Source organism: Orbicella franksi, chromosome 11 (genome assembly GCF_964199315.1).
Source record: "Orbicella franksi chromosome 11, jaOrbFran1.1, whole genome shotgun sequence".
Classification (NCBI taxonomy): domain Eukaryota; kingdom Metazoa; phylum Cnidaria; class Anthozoa; order Scleractinia; family Merulinidae; genus Orbicella; species Orbicella franksi.
In genome coordinates, this window is record NC_138155.1 from 22,269,513 (window position 1) to 22,289,911 (window position 20,399).

The 20,399-nt window shown below is 39.7% G+C and overlaps 4 protein-coding genes across 4 annotated transcripts in view; 1 reads left to right on the top strand and 3 right to left on the bottom strand.

Moving 5' to 3' along the window:
* Positions 1-3,977, bottom strand: part of LOC145460221 (uncharacterized) — a 162,166-nt gene extending 158,189 nt beyond the window's left edge. The window contains exon 1 of the mRNA XM_081444967.1: positions 1,653-3,977. Coding sequence (XP_081301093.1) covers positions 2,417-2,953 — 537 coding nt within the window. The 5' untranslated portion in view covers positions 2,954-3,977 and the 3' untranslated portion in view covers positions 1,653-2,416. The remainder of the gene's footprint in view (positions 1-1,652) is intronic.
* LOC145460218 (THO complex subunit 7 homolog) lies at positions 383-15,565 on the top strand. Its single transcript, XM_081444962.1, has 8 exons — positions 383-401; positions 478-598; positions 3,988-4,115; positions 4,949-5,035; positions 6,172-6,229; positions 7,751-7,817; positions 14,240-14,309; positions 15,429-15,565. Exons 1-8 carry the CDS (start codon positions 389-391, stop codon positions 15,491-15,493), a joined length of 609 nt encoding a protein of 202 aa, XP_081301088.1. The 5' UTR covers positions 383-388; the 3' UTR covers positions 15,494-15,565.
* LOC145460199 (uncharacterized) lies at positions 7,833-9,269 on the bottom strand. The gene has a single exon (XM_081444942.1). It carries the CDS (start codon positions 9,267-9,269, stop codon positions 8,082-8,084), a length of 1,188 nt encoding a protein of 395 aa, XP_081301068.1. The 3' UTR covers positions 7,833-8,081.
* On the bottom strand, positions 9,557-12,299 carry LOC145460198 (uncharacterized). The gene has a single exon (XM_081444941.1). The coding sequence runs from the start codon at positions 10,760-10,762 to the stop codon at positions 9,575-9,577; it is 1,188 nt and encodes a 395-aa protein (XP_081301067.1). The 5' UTR covers positions 10,763-12,299; the 3' UTR covers positions 9,557-9,574.
* Positions 15,566-20,399: the final 4,834 nt, after the last annotated feature.

Genomic DNA, 20,399 nt, shown 5'->3' on the forward strand with positions numbered 1-20,399 from the left:
TCAGCAATTTCTTTTCTTTTTGCAACAAAATCTCCTTCGGTAAGTAAGCCACAAGCTTCACTTTTAACTGGAAAATCATCATTTTCCATCCATTCATATAACTTTTTGGAAATTTCCATATAAAGGGGGTACCTGGGATATTTTCCTGTCTCTGTAGACAAGAAAGATGAAGAATTTTCGGAGAGCAGCAAGATCTTGCAATGTTCTACTGGCAGCATGTCAGATTCATGAGCAAGTTCCTCTTCTAAAATATTCCTCAAGACTACGTTTAGGGAGGTTATTGAAGCCATTGATGACGTAAATGTCTGGGGACTCATCGCTGTCGCATATATGAATTGAAATTAGAAAATCGGACCCAGTTCTTTTGTGTCATTCATTTAGTTTCAAAATGGCGACTGATGGTAAGTGAATTGGAACTTAACAACTTTGTATTTTACGCTATCGAGAATAGATTGATTGTGTGTTTTCTGTTTTAAGATGAGATAATACGAAAGAGGTTGTTGATTGACGGTGAAGGCGCAGGCGATGATCGCAGAATAACAGCCCTTCTTAGGACCTTTTTGAAATGGTGTAATGCCACGAGCGCTGAGGAAGATAGGTAAGCTTGAGCGTTTCTCAAAGGGTAACCCGAAAACACTGACCCCCGGTCCGCGACCCCCACCACGGACCGGGTCCGCGGACTACCTATGGACGGGTCGACGGACTACCCCTACGGACCCCATCTACAGACCCCCAAAATGGAATGAAAATATTAAATAAATATTTCAGTTGCGGGATGTTACTCGTGTTGGCGAAATCACAATTTACTCAGCGGAATTACAGATATAAAAAAGCTTAAACAACCTAAAAACACATCTTCCATAGCCAGATTGAGCCACGAATGAAAGGTAAGAACTTTCCTTCTTTTTGCTTTCGGCATCTCCTTACGCTGGAAACAGCTTTTATGCATTTTTTTTTTTTTGGGAGGCGGGGGGGGGGGGGGGGGGGTGTTAAAATCCCAAGTCCATTTGTACAGTGTAACACTGGAAATTTCCCCGACATGAGTAATCTATTAGACAACCCATAAGCAAAATCTTTATTTATTATTTTTACTCTATTTTGGGGTGGTCCGTAGAGGGGGTCTGTAGGGTAGTCCACGGACCCGGTCCATAGTGGGGGTCCGTGGGCTGGGGGTCAGTTTTTTCAGGTTACCCTTTCTCAAATGATGAAAAATATATATTTCTATCCATCTTTATTCACTCAATTTGTAACACGAATCGGCAGAACTACAGAATACAGGGCAACTTTTAACCTTTATCCAAACGAGCTGGCTCATTAGCTCCTTTGCCCCAGGCATACATGTAGTCAGTTGAACCCAGTTGAAATGAATTTCATTCGAACTCAATCCATGGATTGAGTTCGATTGAGTTTGGTAATCGAACTTACACAAGAAAAATTCGACAATCGAACTCAATCAAACGTTTGATTTCTGAACTCTTGTTTTTTGTCAAATTGGTTTCGAGGCTTGGGTTAAGTATACTTCGGTATAACACTTGCTTTTCATGCTTTTGAGACCACACAACATGATCTTTGTTAGTAGTTCGTATAGTTTGATCGTCCAGGTGAGGGTAGTTCTGAAAAGAACTGTTGTTGGTGACTGACATTTCGACAACCTGAGTGGAAGTCATCTTCAGAGTCAAGTGAATAATGTTTGTCAGTCGATGATGTTGTAAGTCTGGTCAGTTGAACATGATTGGTCAGTTTAGCCATGATTGTATTGGCCGACAGACTCGTGTTAAGTTTGTCATCAGTCATTGGTCAGTTTTGATCCATCTATTGTTAGTCAAATTGGTTGGTTTTTGGTCCGTCCATTGTTAGTCAAATTAAGTTGGTCTGTTAGAAGTCTGTTTGTCGGTTTCGTTTCCATCATGGATAAGTCGTTTGTAAGGTGCTGGTAGTTGTTGACATCTGTTAAGAGGCGTTTGTTCTAGGTTAGTGTACCAGCTTTCCATAGTCAGTCGTTGAAAATAGTTTGTACTGTAGGTTAAGCACTGAGCAGAGTCCCAGTCAATGTTGTGGTTTGTCAGTTGATGATGTACAGCAATGTGATTTTTGGCATCACCATTTTTCGTGGCTCATTGTGTTCAGTCAGTCTTGTATTAAGGTTTCTGCCAGTCTCACCAATGTAGGAAGCTTGGCAGTCAGAGCATTTGATCTTGTAAACTGCTCCCTGTCTGTTGTTATGTTCATCCCTGTCTTTAAAGTTGGTCGGTAAGTGTCGTAACATGGTTGAAAGTTTGTGGGCTACACGGATGTTGTAGGGCTGTAGGATCTGTGAGATGGGCTCAGAAGTGCCCTTAATGTAAGGTATAGTCACTGTAGTAACAGGTGCTGGGTTCCTGTTCATTGCGTCAGCTTCAGTAGGTCGGTAAATGTTTCATCTAATAAAGTCAGTATTGTAGTTGTTTTTGTGAAAAACACGTTCAAGGTATCTGTTTTCATCATGTAAGCTGTCCAGTGTGTCACAAACTAGTTGTTCTCGTCTCATCAAAGTCTTAATAGTCGTGGCTTTGTGTGAAGTCGGGTTGTAGGATGATTCGTCAAGTAATCTGTTGGTAGGCGTTGGTTTTCTGTACACTGTCATTTGCAGTTCATTGTTGTCTAGAAAAGGGAGTTTTCCATTTTCTTCTATCTCTTTAGTAAACTGGATGTCGTCGTTCTGTTCGTTAAGGTGGTTGTGAAAATCGTCAATTTCGTCTCTGTGAACAGCGGTAAAGGTGTTGTCAACGTAGCGTAACCAAAGCGGTATCGTTTGTCGGCAAGTTGCAAGGGCGTGTTCCTCCGCATGCTGCATTACAATTTCTGCAACAACAACAGAAACAGGCGACCCCATGGCTGTTCCATGCAACTGTTTGTAGTGTTTACCGTTATACTGAAAGTAAGTCGACGTAAGGCAAAGGTTCAGTAAGTCCATGATGTCTTCTGTTGGTAACAGTAGTTTAACAGTAGATTGTTGTATAGCAGTCTCGGTACACTGTAATGCTAATTGAAGTGGAATACTGGTGAACAGAGATTTCACATCAAAAGACACAAGTCTTTGTTCATGCGAATTATTTACCGAACACAATCGAACGCAGTCTATTGGAATGTGTTCAACTGAGTTTGGTTGCTGAACTCTAATGGACTGAGTTTGATTGGGTTCGATTGTTTGATTTGTCTAATTGAATTTGATTGGTTGGGAAATTGAACTTACACAAAGTTCGGTGTCCGATTTGGTTCAATTGCTGAACTAAATCAAACTCAGTCCACAGATTGATATTGAATAGCTATGCTAGGCAGACCACATGACATGATCTTTGTTCAAGCGAATTTATTCACTGAACAAAATCAAACGCAGTCCACTGTATTGTGTTTGAATGTATCTGGTTGACAATCTCAGTCAAACCCAGTCTAATAGATTGAGTTTGATCAGGGGTTTCATTGACATTTTTAGCAGGAGGGTAACTGGTTTACATGTAGGCAAATTGTTTTGAACTGAACTTCTTTATAAGAAGAACTTTCTTCCAGATAGTCATACCAGGAGGGAAAAGTAATTCTCACACAGCCAGTCAATTTTCCTGGTGCCCAGCCATTAATGGAACCCCTGGTTCAATTGGGTTTGATTTGTTTGAATCCAATTCCCTACAAAGTTCTAAGGGGTTCAATTTTCTTTGATTGCTGAAACATAAAATGGCAAAATGACAAAACGGCACCATGGTCAGCCTAATTTGCTCTCAGGTTAGCCAAATTATCATGATTGAATTAACAGTGAAAAGCTGTTAATAATATTGTAAGGGTTAACTGTTACTCACATTGTGTTACACATTGACTCTTATCTGTAGTGCCATTTTGTCTGCCATTTCATGTTTTAAACATGCCTATTACTCTCTTTACCCAAGCCACATTTTTTGTACTAATCTCAATGATTTTCAGACACTGTGTTAAGTTTTCTTTTGTAAATTTTTTCAGTGATGCCACATATCAGAAAATGCTAGTGCAGCTTGCTCAGTGTGAATTTGCGATTGGAAAAACCCAGACTGTTTTTGAGATGAATGAACTAGAAACACAAAACTATGAGAAGATTTACAGTGAAATTGGTAAGTGCAAGTAAGATGAAATTGTCACGGAAGACACATTTTAGGAAGTTGGCTCAGCAAGATTGAGTCTTGTCAAATTTACTACGATTATCAGTTGAGTAAGGTGGACGAAAGTTTGGTCACCAAGTTTTAACATAAAAATCGTGTTGTTGTCACGAGCAACTGGCTCCGTATCCATTGGCAACTTGTCGGCCTTTGACGTCAATTGACAGCAAAGCGCGCGAAATTGTAGGCGACGCGACAGGCGACCAACGGCTGTTGATATTGTTACCAATGGAAACGAGGTAAGTTGCCCGTGACAACAACACGATTTTACGTTAAAACTTGGTGACCAAACTTTCGTCCCGCCTTACTCAACTGATAATCGTAGTATTAGATCACGTATGAAGCCCTGTAAAGATAAATTCTGACATGTAACACAACATTGAAACAGTGACATGGAGACGGATAAAATGACAGTAAAAGACATAACTTGCGTTGAAATCATAACAGAATGTGAGGACTGTCTGAAACAACAACACAAAATCTTTGAAATTCAGACAAGGGACATGCATAATCATCCCTAACAGGATCTTATGAATAAGCACTTCTCTCAAAATCAAGAGACAGACAAGTGACTGTCAAAGTAATGTCAAACACTGCTTGTGTCTCAAAAGGAATTAGAAGGCAAATTGGAAGGAGAATCTAGCTATAATTTATCAAGTCACTTAGGGCTTTTTTTCCAGGCACCCCTTCAAATGGAAATTTGATCTAGTCAACATTCAAAACAACAACTTGATATGGTTTCATATGTTGTTTTACAGTAGGTAATGTGATATTCCCTTTTGTTTCAGAGCAGAGTATTTCACACGCCTACGAAGAAATTGCATCTTGCAAGACTGAACTACAGCAGGCGAAAAGGATAAGGAGAAATAGACAAGGTATTACTAATAGTAGCAAAACTAGGTGACACTAAATCATTATGAAACAAATGGGTTTAAAATTACATTTGCTGCTGTATTGTACGACTGGTGAACAATTTATAATGCTCTCAATGTGATTACTCTGCTCAGTAGCTACCAGTCGCTACCAGTTCTGTTACAAAATAAGAGGCCTCCTTTGTTTGTTTTTTTTTTTTTACATTTTATCACAAGAGGCCTCCTTTTTGTAAACAGTACAAATGTATAAGTATGTTGGAGTAAAATTTCAGTTTTTTGAGCCTGACCGAGGGAAACAAAAATCTGTTTGAAAAATCTGAAAAGTCAAGATGTTGTGGACAAAATTCATGTTCGACTGAGGGGAGGGAAACAACTTTTGGTTCAACTTATTTATGTTGAGAGGTTCAAAAGGAGGTTCAAGATACTGCTCTATGTTATTATGTCCTATTGAAAGGACACCTTAAATAGGTGGCTTGTCAAGGAAGAATAATACAGTGAAACCTGTATTAAGCAGACACCCTTGAGACCCTCACTAGTGTCCGCTTAATACAGGGTGTCTGCTCTAAGCAGGTTCTAGTATGTTGTGCAATAATAGTTAATTATTAACCCTTTTGTAACACAGTGTAACACAGTGTGAGATCAAAGACTAGCCAAGACTGCTCATAGTACAAAGTCCAGTCGATCAATGCATCAATCTGGAATAATCATTTAGCTTTAAAATGATACCGCTGGACAATGTTAAGGAGTCTCAGCTGAACCTTTAGAAGTAAAATGAGCCTTAAAGTGTCCGCTTATTGCAGGGTTTGTGCAACAAAATGGTTTAATATTGGTGACTGTCTGTGTCCATTTAATAGAGGTGTCCGCTGAATGCAGGTTTATTTTACAGTAAATGTGGGAAGAAAATTTTGGCCCTTAAGCTGGAGTGCACTTAATAGAGGGTGTCCGCTTAATATGGGGTCTGCTTAATACAGATTTCACTGTATAGAATTGTTTTATAACACAACAAGAAACAGTTTGGACAGAGGAAGATCGAGACAAATACTGGCAATGCAAAAATATTATTCCAGTTGTATCATGTATGCAGTTAAGTTTCTGTTAATTATTAATACATGTACAAATTCATTTGATTTCTTGTTTAGAATATGATGCTCTTGCTAAAGTCATAAGCCAGCATCCAGAAAGACAGGAAACTTTAAAGTGAGTGAGTTGTTGTGTTTTTGAAGTGTTTCACATCTGTTATGAATAACAGACTAGTAATAACATGATCATGAAGGCACTGGAAAAATGGCAGCTGAAAGGTCTTCTTACTTTGTGGCACAATGTTCTCTAGTTTGTACCAATGACCTGACATGCAGTGCAGTACTGTTGTTTAATGGCTAACACTTTGAACTCCAGCTTAAAGTGCCTATGAAGTAAAAAATAATTGCTGCTGATTTGAAAGGCTTTTCAAAGTAAAGAAGGATGGCGTTTTCCTTTTTGGAATATTTTTTTTCGTTTGAGAGATATTCACGTTTTTGTATTATAAGTGATGACGTCATAGGTGGTTGCACTAAAACAGTTCAACACTCAATCAAGAATATCTCTAGAAATATTACAGCAGTGTTCTTTAAACTTGGCACCTGAAATGTAAATCACAAAAGAATCAAAATGACACCCGTTGTGCCGTCACCATGACAACAGTTATGCCGCTGGTCCTGTTTTAATTAAAACTAACATTACCAGATTTTATCTTAAACAAGGATCATCCACTCCCAACAATCTAATGGGGAGAGTTAAGACAATATGGGAATTACGTGTGTTCTGAGCAAGACCCTCTGTCCCTTTTCGAAGGGTTGCAAATTGGCATATTTGGTTTTTCACAGAAAGAGACTGGAGCCAAAAGTGTTGCCGTGGCAACAACACAGAAGGTGTCATTCTGTTTCTTTTGTGATGCACATTTGTGGTGCCAAGTTTGAAGAACACTGCTCCAATATTTCTAGAGATATTCTTGATTCAGTGTTTTACTGTTCAAGTGGAACCACCTATGACGTCATCACTTTCCTCATTTGCATAATACAAAAACGTAAATATCTCTAGAACGAAAAAAGATATTCCAAGAAGGGAAACGCCATTCTTCTTTACTTTGAAAAGCCTGTCAAATAAGCAGCAATTATTTTATATTTCATAGGCACTTTAAGGAGTCTGTATTTGAGCCTTGTCTGGAGTCAGTTTTTGTGTTCTTGTGCGAGATCCTGTCTCTCTCATACTGTCTCTCTCTGCCCAGAAGTATAAATGCTGGGCGAGGGGGGGCTACATTTTGCATTGGTCTTGCGTCCCATCCAGGGAGGAGTGGGATTACTCCTGTTCAGTTTCTCCCCTGTGGAGGAAGAGTGAAAAGGTTGGAGCCCTTCTTTTCTCCTTCCCATTCCCAGCATTTTCCATGCGCTTCCTTTGTTCTCTCTCCCTGGCGTCCAAACTGCCAGCCTATATGGTGGCCTCTGCAGAGGAGAGCTCTGGCCATGCTATGCCATTAGTGCTGATGTTTTTGTCTATTATCTATGAGTGACCACAAAGGCATAACCACACATATTTATTTAATACTCAATCACTTTACTACTTAGGAAAACATGTATTTATGCAGTCTGTCTACACATGTAGCTCTTTTTAAGGAGATCATAATAACTACAGACATTTCTGTGTTATAAAGTTTTTCAGCAAATACGGTTTTTAAATTTGCAGGCAAATTGAAGAGCTTGATAAAGAACTTAATTCCCTCACCAACACAAAAGAAAGTCTTTTATCAAAGGTAAATGTTAACCAGTATAATACTGGAATATAGTTATTGATTCATAGATTGGCAATTTTCTTCTTCAACTGGGGTTAAATGTGATTGGCTACTAGCCTGTTAACACAGATGTATTTCCAGCTATTGCTTGTCTCAGGAGACAACTAGCAACAGCCGGAGATACGTCACTCTGTGTTCTCAGGCTAATTGGCTAGCCAATCACAGCACAATATTTCACTTATCTTGTCTGCTCACAGAGCTAGCCATATTATAAAATTCACTTATTTACTTATTCAACTTGGGAATAACAAAAGCTACAAATGATATCGCAGCTGTGCTAATGGTCATAAGGATTTTCATTGCTAGTTCCACAGTGATGCGAATTCCAAGAATCTTTAGTCCCATGTCTGACTCACGCCAAGCCATGTACTGAAATAGTTGCATATCTTCAAAAGGGAGATCGGTCGTTAAGGGGGCTAACTGCGACTGACATCTTTTAGAGGCCTGTGCCACTAAGCGATGTGATGCTGCTGCAACTATGGCCGGTGGATACAGCTTAAATATAATGCTAATGAGATCAAAAAGTACAGCACCAATGTATTGCCATATCGGATAATCTTTGCCAAAGGCTGAACTAAAATAAGCAAAGCTAAAAATGATCAGATCCAGGGCGTGGTATGCTAGAGCCAATGAAATAATGAGATTAAAATCCTTCTGTGTTCGTTCCAGGGAAGTTTGTAATTGGAAGTGTTTTTGTAGAATGGTTGTTGGTTTGCATTCTCTTGACTTCATTTCTTCTACAACAGTGTCAATTTGTAGACTGTGAACGTGGCAAACAAATCCATATAAGCTTAACCATGTGCTCCACCAACCTGAAATATAAACAACAGCGGGAACGTATAGACCATAATGCCACCATTTGGAGAAGAACGGAAACCAGTGAAACATGAGAAACGTGACGCAAAGTCCCCAGAGACAAACTGAAGCCAGGGTGTACCATCGTGAAATTCGGTTCAGCTTTTCTTTCCACTCTTGCGAAACATTTTGCACGCTGAAAACGAGTTCGGCATAGCTTCCGTGTTTGAAATAATACAAAGTAAACACGAACGGGCACAAGAAATTCAGGCATGTGCAAACACTGTTTATAATCTCTCTTTCATGAATCTTTTCTTTATCAAAGCCGTAGTGCACAAAATCCAGACACATGATAGCTGCAAGACATCCCAGCCACAAGATACACACAAAACTACGATAAACACGCCAGGTGAATCCAAATTTTCCGTTTTGAGGTTTCCACATGCCCAGAATCTGCAACAAGTAGTAGCAAGGTCTTATCACTTCCGGTGAGCCAGATTCTCGATCACGTGCAGCAAGGAGAGGGTTTCTTTCATCGTAAGAGGAGTATGAAGAGGTCACTTCGCTCTTGAACCTGGAGTTGATGGTGGAACTTCCACTAGCTTCAAATCCAATCATTTTGTTTCTCTTTCGTTCGTCTCTAAAAGGCGCGACAGGACACGGGCGGCCCAAACTCCAGATGCGAGATGATTATCTTGCGTAATAGCAGCACTGTTATGCAACAATAAGATGATCATCTCACAGCTTGGGCCGCCTGTGGACGGGACAAAATCTGTCACGAAATTTCAGTTTCCGTCACAAAGTGACAGTTTCCGTCACGACCGTCACGTAAGATACCGTCGAACCTCCGTACAGCGGCCACACTGGAGACAAAGTGTACTGACCATTGTAGAAAGGTGGCCATTGTTGGGAGGTTAAAATGTTTACTTATTCAACTTGGGAATAACAAAAGCTACAAAAGATATCGCAGCTGTGCTAATGGTCATAAGGATTTTCATCGCTAGTTCCACAGTGATGCGAATTCCAAGAATCTTTAGTCCCATGTCCGACTCGCGCCAAGCCATGTACTGAAATAGTTGCATATCTTCAATAGGGAGCTCTGTCGTAAAGGGGGTCAACTGTGACTGACATCTTTTAGAGGCCTGTGCCACTAAGCGATGTGATGCTGCTGCAACTATGGCTGGTGGATACAGCTTAAATATAATGCTGATGAGGTCAAAAAGTACTGTACCGATGTATTGCCACATGGGATAATCTTTGCCAAAGGCTGAACTGAAATAAGCAAAGCTAAAAATGATTAAATCCAGGGCGTGATAAGCTAAAGCTAATGAAATAATGAGAAAAAAATCCTTCTGTGTTCGTTCCAGGGAAGTTTGTAATTGGAAGTGTTTTTGTAGAATGGTCGTTGGTTTGCATTCCCTTGACTTCATTTCTTCTACAACAGTGTCAATTTGTAGACTGTGAACGTGGCAAACAAATCCATATAAGCTTAACCATGTGCTCCACCAACCTGAAATATAAACGACAGCGGGAACGTAAATCCCATAATGCCACCATTTGGAGAAGAACGGAAACCAGTGAACCATGAAAAATGCGGCACAAAGACCCCATAAAATAACAGACATGAAGGTGTACCAACGGGAAATTCGGCTCAACTTCTGTTTCCACTCATGAGAAACGTTTTGCACGCTGAAAACAAGTTCGACGTACTGCCCGCGTTTAAAATAATAAAGAGTGAACATAAACGGGCACAAGAAAACGAAACATGTACCGACACTGTTTATAATCTCTGTGACGTGAATCTTACTCTTGTCAAAGCCATAGTGTATAAAATCCAGACACATGATAGCTGCAAGACATCCCAGCCAAAAGATGTAGACAAACAGGCGATAAACACGCCACGTGAATGCAAATTTTCTATCTTTGGGTTTCCACATGCCCAGAATTTGTAATAAGTAGTAACAAGGTCTTATGACTTCCGGTGAGCCAGATTCTCGATCAAGCCCTGTAAGGAGAGGGTTTGTCTCGTCGAAAGAATTGTAAGAAGCGGTCACTTCGCTCATGTACCTGGAGTTAATTGTAGTACTTTCACCAACTTCAAATCCGGCCATTTTGTTCCTCTTTCTCCGATTTCAATGTGGCGCGACGGGACAAAATATTTCAATTTCTGTCACGAAGTTTCAGTTTCCGTCACGAAAGATATTTTGTCTCTCTCTCCGGGCGAAGTTAACATAGCACAAATTGACAACCAAAAGGATTTGCTTGAACTTACTTCTTGTTTATTTTTGCTTCCGTTTTCCTGCGATAATCAGGAAGCGCAGATTTGCACGTTGTCGTCATTTAACGACAACTACCAGAATTCCTTTCGTTTTTTCTTTATTATTTAAATTTTGAATTTCCATTGGGGTTTAAATAACAGTTGCCCTGATTAGCATAAGAAACAGACAAGGTGAAGGATTCTGGTAGTTGTTAGACTACGAGTTAGTAGTCCCTCTTTCGCTTGGTCTGTCGTGCGTGACGCGAAAGGAAACCGCGAGAAAAAAATGGCCGCGCGAACTCCTGGGGGCGAGAAGCACGCGGCCATATTTTTCTCGAGGTTTTCTTCGCGTCACGCACGACGGACCAAGCGAAAGAGGGACTACTCGAAGTCAAGGTAGTTGTAGTCAAATGACGCCATCATGCAAATATTAAGCTTGAATGCGACTTATGACAATGTACATTGCATACGACTTTTGCATTTGATCAGGAGCCATAATCGGGGACGGAGACCGTAAGCGCGCCATTTCTAGTATTGGGGTTGTCCCCATGATATGGGACAATAATTCTATTTTTAGAACAAATTGCGCCATCGCCTGCGGCACACGCGCGTACATGCTGCGAGGATTTTTGCGGATGTCGCGCGGGGGAAATGGCGTCCGAAATTCCCGAAATGTTTCATGTTTTTGGCCCACAACTCAACGCGTTTATGTCTGTTGGAATTTTGCTTAAGTATTTTCGTCGCAAGCTGCTCCAGTTTGAGTGAAATGAGACAGTGTCGAATTTAGGTATGTTCCGCTGTAAGCTCATATTTATCGCTGGCCAAGTTTTGTTCCGACGGATGCTTCTTTTTCATGAGCTGTACATTACTCCACTTTAAATTTCACATACGTTGAAGATTAACAGCTTTTCCATTACACAGCAAAAAACTAGCTGGGTATATTTAGGTATAGCAGAGCTTCAGGACTTCATAGTTTCCTAGCTCCTCTTGCCACACGCTTGCGAGGAATTTGTCAGTCTATCGCGACCGAAAAGTAAAACAAAATAATTGCTAGTTTGAGTTTCGCTTGAATTGTAAGCAACGCTTGATGTTTCATCAAGGCCCAATAACTTTACGTCCGTAGATACTGCTCAGTTTTATTCGTGTAAAAATCCAGTAAATTTTCTGTTGTCGATGAATGAGAGCGCCCGCCGATGCGTGTTTTGTACAGTCAGTAAACATGACAAATTGTACTTCCGCCGCACTTTCGTGTGAAAGCGTACATCGAACTCAAACAATAACTCCATAGTTTTTAAATATGTTTAAGATTGATAAATGTTTGAGAACATATTAAAAGCTAAGCTGAAAATATGTGAATAAAGCAGAAATAATCAGCAAAGTTACGATGACGCTTTCTTTAATCAACTTGGAATGACGATTTCGATTTTGTTGATCGAGCTATCAAAACTCCTTGTCTATTTTCATTTTCGCAGTGTAAAACTTCACTATGCTTATGTTGAAGAAACACACATGATGTTAGTAGCCTTTTTTGCGTTCGTGAAATTTGTTACAGCATCTCAGCACAAAAGATAACGACAGAAATCTTTGTCAAGATTTGCTGACAATCGAAAACGCCGACTCGGACTTGAAAATGCACGAGCTGCACTATGCAAATGAGCTAATTGTACGCGTCAGACTTTCCTTTCAAAAACATTTGCAAACTCACCAAACAAGCAGAAACAATAAGAAACCGTCAAAACAGCTTTTGGTTATGATTAAGCATAGCCTGAGAAACTCACAAATTAACTCGATACCAGAGTAGAGAGTTTTCTTGCTATATTCTTAAGTCAGAACAAACGCAAAAACATACGCGTAAGCTTACAACTAGCGTGAGCAGATCTTATTATTCATTCCCAGCGCGAGATTGAAGTCTTGTTTTCGACCCTGAAAAACCCACCTTTTCTGTTAGCTCAGAGCATAAAACTACATATAAGCGCCCTGGTTCGTATTCCCTGCCATCGCTGTGAAAAATACGCAAGAGAATCTTTCAACTCTCACCATTTGATCACGCAACGTGACAACATCCACGCGAGAGCCCCCGACATGCGCGTGAATCCGCGCGGATATATGACGTTAGGATGGCGCAATTTGTTCTAAAAATAGAAAAATTGTCCCATATCATAGGTGCGCGCGAATCCCGAGACTTACGGTCTCCGTCCCCGATTATGGCTCCTGATTTGATATATCACATTGGTTAGGTCAGATCAAGTTCTTTTTATGCAACAGTGCTGTCCCTACTCAGTTTGGAGTTTTGTTTATTTGTTTGGTTACATGACCTAGCGTGAGGTCAGGATGGCTGGATATTGGCCAAGTTCTTTTTTTGCGTGTTTATGGACCGAGACGGAATTGAGGCCCATAAACACGCAAAAAAGAACTCGGTCAATGTCCAGCCATCTTGACCGAACAAGCTTGGTAAATAAAGCATTTATTTTATGGCTTTCGGGAAAATTGTTCTTGCGGGACACAGCGGGTAATCCCGAGCAGGCAAAATAGCGCCGTCATCTTGTATTTCTTCAACATTTTTTGTTTGTGCCAATCATGTTACGAAATGGCGCGGCGGTTATGCTAGTTCTCATGCTGGCAGAAGCAGAATTCCTGTAATTTGAATAGTACGACAGGAAGTTGGGCCACTGTAAACGTTTATGCGCTGCGGATCTCAGCATGTTGTGTGTTTATGGCCCTCTTTAAGTATACGAACGAACAACAATAGGAGTTGAGACACATTTATTAATATGGCACTTTACGATACTTAACTTCTTATTCTATTTCATATTCTTCTAGTGGTAATCCACTGACTGCACCCCTTCTCACCAATTCAAAAAGTTGTGAAGATACTGTGGTTTGCGCAGTCTTTTAGCCGGGTAGATTTAACAAATTGACGTCAGTTTTTCATGCGTCTGTCATGCTATTGACAGTGAATTTCGTCATAACATGGTCAAAGTAGCTGTGGATCCACGAGGTGAGGGGACGGGGACGGGGACTTCTATCGCTCAATATACAGTACACACTCTATAGCATCGACGTAGATTGAAGCTGCCGGTAAACTTACAGAGGAGTTCTTCCTCCGTTCACTCATATATATTTGCTCATGCTATTTCGATTTTTTTTTTTGCCAAAATGCCAGCTTGCTCATGTACGTATATATTTATGTGTTTCTCACTGCACTTCAACCGCAAGCTATAGGCTTATTGTTTTACTTCAAGCCGAATATTTCTCCGGTGTGCGAGTGCCAGAGATAGGGACAAAGCGAAATGATTGGCCTTTGTTGATGATGTTTTTCTTTTCATTTTAGCTGGAACTTCGACAGAAACAGTTTCATCTACTAATCAGCACAATTCATGAATTACAACGAATGCTGGAGGGTAAGTACTGTTGTTTTAGATATAACATGCCGATATGACCGGCAGTTGAATTACAAATCAGCCAGTCAGCTCCTACAAGCATTAGCCTTTAATTCTCAAGCCTGAATGCCCGAATTCAACTAAAATCCATATATTTCGACCTGTTTGTGTCTCGCCAGCACAGTGTAGCTACAATGGGCGACAGAAGTGCTGAGTTACTTCACTCTAAAATAATGTTTTCGAGCGTCTTGGAAAAAGTTTTCTCCCATTTGTTGGAAGAGGCTGCAAATTGTTAACTTTGATTTTGACGCCTGTTAGATACTCGGGAACACTTCAGTCAATAGTTTTGTTCGTTTAACAAACCGTATAACACGACCGTGCTGTTTTAATACAGCTCACTAGATTTTAATGGCCCGTCGGCCGTTTCGGCCCAGTCTCCAGCGGTAGGTTTTTGAATGCGCGCGCCATTCTGTAAGAACATGAGCGAGTTGTTGGTCGAATTAACATGTACAGGGTTCCACTGCATTTCTCTTGTATGGTTATGGGAGTGTTTTAAAGGGTAAGGCCAATCAACAGTAGAATACTAACTGTCTTTTGAGGCTGATAAATATTTTTAGTCTTAACCAAGAGACCATGAGCTCATTTTCTGTTGTCTTAACTGTTTGGTCTTTCGATTGCACAAAAAGTGTGATATTTTTAATTTGATGATTGATTTATGGAAATGCGAAAATCTTCAGCTTTTAGCGTCTTAGAGTAAGAAGGCTTGTTACAGGGTTTGGATGGGGTTTTAACTAATACCCGAGAATTTGGTTAAAATTTTAAACTATAAGCTGTGAAATTACACTTTTTTTAACTCATAGCTGCCGACCATAAGTTAAAAAATGTGTCAAAATTTACTGATAACTTTGAAATGGGCTGCAATTTTATCTGATAGTTGAGAAATCGCAGGAAATTGAACTGGCAATTGAGATTCCAGCTTCAATCCAGATCCTCTTGCTGTAAACTCAAGTTAACAGGCAACAAACTCGCTTGTTTCAGGGGCAGGCTTCTACTCCAGAGCCAACGAACCTGGATAGCCTCGTGTTGTTTTATCTGATGCAACAAAACTGACTGTTTTTGCTTTTTTTTTATCTTTAACAGAAGACAAGACAGACTCAGATGAACCGTCCTCTAGCGCAGAAGGTTCTGCTATGGACACAAGCTAGTTTTTTTCTTGTTTCATATTGCTTTTTGTACATAATGTTTGATTAATAAATAAAGAACTGTTCATATCAGTGTTCACGCCTTTTGTGATTTTACGAGATACGACGTTGCGTGACCATCCCTATTTCTTCTTAGCCACTTGTCACGTGCTATCTAAAGTGGCGTGACTTTGGTCAGGTGATAGTTAATAAAAGAAAGTTTAATTTCGGGCGCTTTTTGGAAGGAGAGCTGCGGTGTGTACGAAAGAAGATCAGAGACTTGCATCTTTATTGTAGAATTAGCCTGAGATACCTCTGTGACAAACTGAAATTGTTTTTTTTTTTAATATTTTTTGTCTAAGGACTTTGCCGCTTTTTGTCAACTTCAAGATTTTACTTCCTTCTTTTTGATGGTCCGTTCTTGTCTAAAGCTAACCAGCTTTGATTTGTTTACATAAACACATCGATTGAGGCGTTATTTCGCGAGCTTTCAAATGGTCCTTTCTTAGGTATAAGGGTGCACTATTCGAGGGCACCACAAGCGATGGCTAGCCCCCAGGACAAAAATTGCAGGCGAGTACCTCTACTTGACCACGAGATACACGGGGCTTTAGCTCCCCGCAGCCCAGCACGTATGCCAAACATCGCCCGTACCATTCAGACTGCAACTGTGGTCGAGCATCTCCCTATAGGTTCATGAATTTGCAACGCTTGTGGGAAGACAAAATTGCACGCATGCGCACAGAGTCAAGTAGCCTGCTACGCGGATGGTCTTTGGGTTCATGCTAATTTCTCGAGTAAAACTCCAATTTTCAGGGAAACTTTAATTTCGTTTGATGGTATTATATCCACTGGATATACAGGGTTACCGGGGGGAATTTATTTTGTCTTGTAAGACGGAGACTCGGGTTTATGTGTGAGTAATGTTAGGGGCGGGCCGGGTTTTTCTGGGTGAAAGATATTCATTTCTGGCGATAGGGGCTCGATTTATTTTTGTCTCTGGAAAGTTGGATTTAACTTAGGTATTTAGATCTGAGGAGTGAGCTTTCAGGTTAAAGTGTTTCAGATATTTTTTAAAAAATGCATCTCAGGATCAACATAGCTCGAAGTCCTTGTTTCAAAAGTGATGAGCTTGATATTCTTTCAATAGTTTTTCTTTCCTCTGTTTACAAACACATTTTTCACCTACAGGCGTTTCTGTTTTCTCCTTTTACTACTTAGCTTCTTTATGCCTCGTGGCACATAAGGCCTCCACAGAATGCCTCCAATTTTCTCTGTTGGCTGCAGCAGCTCTTGCCTCATCCCATGTACGCCATCCTGCGCTGTTCCTCTCTCTCTCAACTGTTCTTCGCCAGGTGGTCTTAGGCCTTCCTCTCTTCCTTTTTCCTTCAGGTGTCCATGATAGGGCTATGTTGGTATGGCTGTTTCTGTTTTGTCGTAGGACATTCCCTATCATCTTCCATCTTCTCCTCTTAACCTCTTCACTAAGGAACTTCGTCTCTGCCTTCTCAAGGAGCTCTCTAGTGGTAACGTGATCTTGCCATTTTATTTTGAGAATCCTCCTGAGGCATTTGTTGTGAAACACATCTATTCGTTGGTCATCTCCCATGTTCATCTTCCATGTCTCACATCCATACAGTAGCACCGGTACAACTAAGGTTTTAAACAGTCTAAGCTTGGTCCTCTTCATGATGTTCCTTGAGTTCCATATTCTTTTGAGTCTGGCAAATGTGCCTCTCGCCTTGGACAGCCTGTTTTTCAGATCTTTCATTCCTCCTCCCTCCTTACAAATGGTAGCCCCCAGATAATTAAACTCCTCAATTTCGCCGATATCTTGCCCATCTACTGCAACCTTCTCCTGACTCTTCCCATTGATCCTCATCACCTTTGTCTTTCCTTTGTTGATTTTCAGCCCGACCCGTCTTGCTGCCTCATTCATTTTAGTAGTCTTGTTCTGTATATGCTGTTTAGTAGAAGACAAAAGCGCCACATCATCAGCAAAATCTAGATCATCGAGTTTAGATGTAAAGTTCCACCTGATTCCGTTTTCTCCTTTTCCTACAGTCCTTCTCATAATCCAATCCATAGCTATCAAGAATAGAAATCCAGACATATTACATCCTTGCTTGACGCCTGTCTTGATGTTGAACCACTCACATGCTTCTGCTTGATCTTCTACAGCACAATTGAAGTCTTCATAGAACACTTTTACCATCCTTACTATCTTGTTCGGGATTCCATATTTCCGCATAATTAACCATATTCTCATTTTATTTTCGAACTTTTCCAAATACCAAAACTTTTAATTAAACTAAAGAAAATGTATTTAGTGCGTGCAATAGTTTTCTTTTTCGCGTTTCATGATTGGCTGACTAGAAAGTGTGCCTACAAATTCCACGCTTATTCTTTCCAGTGTGTTTGTCAGTGATTGGTTTGAGTTTCTAATCCATATTCATTCCAAATTGTAGAATCTTCGTCAAATCATGTCGTCCGTTGATGTGTGAAGACGTGTCGTCCTTGTGAAGGCGAGTTGGAACTCTAGAGGCAAGAAGATGCTTGAAGAAGAAGAGATGGAAGCTTGGACAAATTCTTTTAGCTTGTCTAACTGAAGGTAAGCATTGCTTATGGGGAATATTACTTTTATTTTGCCCAGAAAGTCTAAAAGACTGGCATTATGTCGCTAAAGCGTCAACACGTGCGCTAACTGTTCGCTTCACCTTTGTTTCAAGTCGAAATTCGACTGAAGAGCGGTTCGTTTTGTTTCGTTCACGGTATTTCAACCTCTCTAAACAACATTTGAGAGACGTTACTAAATTCAGAATTTGAAAGTTCCTTGGAAAACTTTTAAAAGACTTTCGAAGAGGAAAGTATTTGGTTACAAGTTGAAATAAAGGCGACCGGGCGCGCTAAATTTTCAGTTCTGAATGTGGAGAGGCCTTTTCATGGTAACACAATTACAAACAGAAAAGTTTATCATTCCTTACTGAGAAACTTTATTTTGGAATCCTGTCAACTTCACCTTCTAAACGTATCTGGCCTCAGGGGCGTTTATTTGCTAGTTTAACTTTTACCATGGCGAGTTGAGATCGTATTTAAGAGTGTTTAATCATTTAATTGTAAATTTTTGAGCACTTGCTGATGATAGACCTGATAATTTATTTTTCAGAAAAACTGGAGGAAAGGATATGGACAAGACGAACCGGAATAACTGAATCGGAAGGAAATACTGCAAAGATAAGAATTTTAAAATGTCAAATAATTTAAGTGAAATGGTGGCTGATTAGTTGTTTAAGTTTGTAAGGGAAGTGAACTCCTCGGCTGTATTACTGATTGTCTTGCTGCAAGTCCAGAAAGATGACATCACAAGGAAACAAGGACGGCGTATTTCATAACTGAGTTGAGTTGTGTTAGACATCAGCCATCATTTACAACTTCAGTCGATGTAACAGAGGTGGGGTATTTTTAAGGTGGCACTGCATGTTAGGCGAACGAGAATTTGAAGAAAACCTAGAGAGAAACAAATCAACTACTTAAAATACAATAATTGTTGAATATCTTTTCTAAAAATAAAACTAAACTCGGCTAGAATGTTAACAGGAATTTAGCAACGTGGAGCCAAGCAATTAAATTGTGATATTCTGCGGCTAAAACAACGGCTGAGTTTGCTCCAGAAAAGTTTGAAACCTTGACTCTGACTTAAGTTGAACAATTTAAAAATCGGATTTTCCTTCGTTGTCTCGTTCGATTTTGGCGCTCGACGAATGCGGAGCGAAGCAATTAAATTGTTATACTCTGTAACGTTTTCAATTAAACAATTGTGCTCGTTCAGTCGTAGATGATTTTCACTTTTGTCGAGCAGAATACATATTGTCATTACTTTGGAAGCCGGAGACAAATAAGAAAAATATTTACGTTTTCTACAACTTTGACGGAGTAAATCATTGCAAATCAGTTTTCAAAACGACGCAGTAACTGTGTGAAATTTACGAGCATTTAGTTTGTGAAAACTAAAACCTTGATCGTGCCACCTCGAAAATATCCGTCTGTTTGTTTCATCAACCGATAAGTTACAATTGACAAGAGAATAAAAGCTTTTCAAATGTAAAGCGACGCAAATTTACCAAGCAAATCATTACGCATGAATTGTTAAAATATCGTGATGTCGCTTTAAACTTTGTAAATGTTTGCACATTCATTTCTTTTATTTTTCACCAATTGGCTAATGTTGTCTTAAAAAGCGTACGGAAAACGCATAAGCAAATGTTCTCTTGTCATTTTGTAAGCTAAGTATACAATACAAAACACTTATGTCTGGTTCATGGGATGTTACGATGTAGTTTCGATTCAGAATTAGCTTTTATACAGACCACAAAATCAAACGTTTTTTGAAATCATGTTTTTTGTCTCTCAGTTGTAAAGATATTAATGAGAAGTTAATGAATCGGCAATGATTTAATCCGACGACGTTTTTTTCGCTGCAATTATCTTGCTCATCCAAATCTGGTATGAATATTGACTTTTTTTTCAATTCGTTTTCGCAAATGTTAAATCTACTAGAAGAAAAACATGGGATGAGACATCGCTCAATTTTTTTTTTTTGTCGATTAACAGTCCTATGGAAATCTTTATTTAGTTCGTATTTTCTCCTCCAATTATCTTCCTTGCATATCCTTCTAAAAGACTTAAAGAAGAAGAACTTGGAGCTAAGCAATTAAATTGTTGTATTCTGTGGCTAAAACAACAGTCGAAAGTGCTCCAGAAAATGCAAAACTCGAAGCAAAGAATTATTATTTTTGTCTAACTTGTTTAAAATGTTGTTTGCAGTTAATATTTCTTCCTCTCGGTTCAATTGTCTTGCTTGTCCAAAGCCATCTGGTCTTTTTAATTTTATTGAATTGTTATTTACTTCTGTTCTGTACACAAGTCAAGG

What these genes read in the sequence shown, in the direction of transcription:
- LOC145460218 (XM_081444962.1), top strand. An exon ending in GAAGATTTACAGTGAAATTG is followed by an intron (nt 4,116 to 4,948) that starts GTAAGTGCAAGT and finishes CTTTTGTTTCAG; the next exon opens with AGCAGAGTATTTCACACGCC. An exon ending in ATTACAACGAATGCTGGAGG is followed by an intron (nt 14,310 to 15,428) that starts GTAAGTACTGTT and finishes TATCTTTAACAG; the next exon opens with AAGACAAGACAGACTCAGAT.
- LOC145460199 (XM_081444942.1), bottom strand. Translation starts at nt 9,269, where the DNA reads ATGATTGGATTTGAAGCTAGTGGAAGTTCCACCATCAACTCCAGGTTC.
- LOC145460198 (XM_081444941.1), bottom strand. Translation starts at nt 10,762, where the DNA reads ATGGCCGGATTTGAAGTTGGTGAAAGTACTACAATTAACTCCAGGTAC.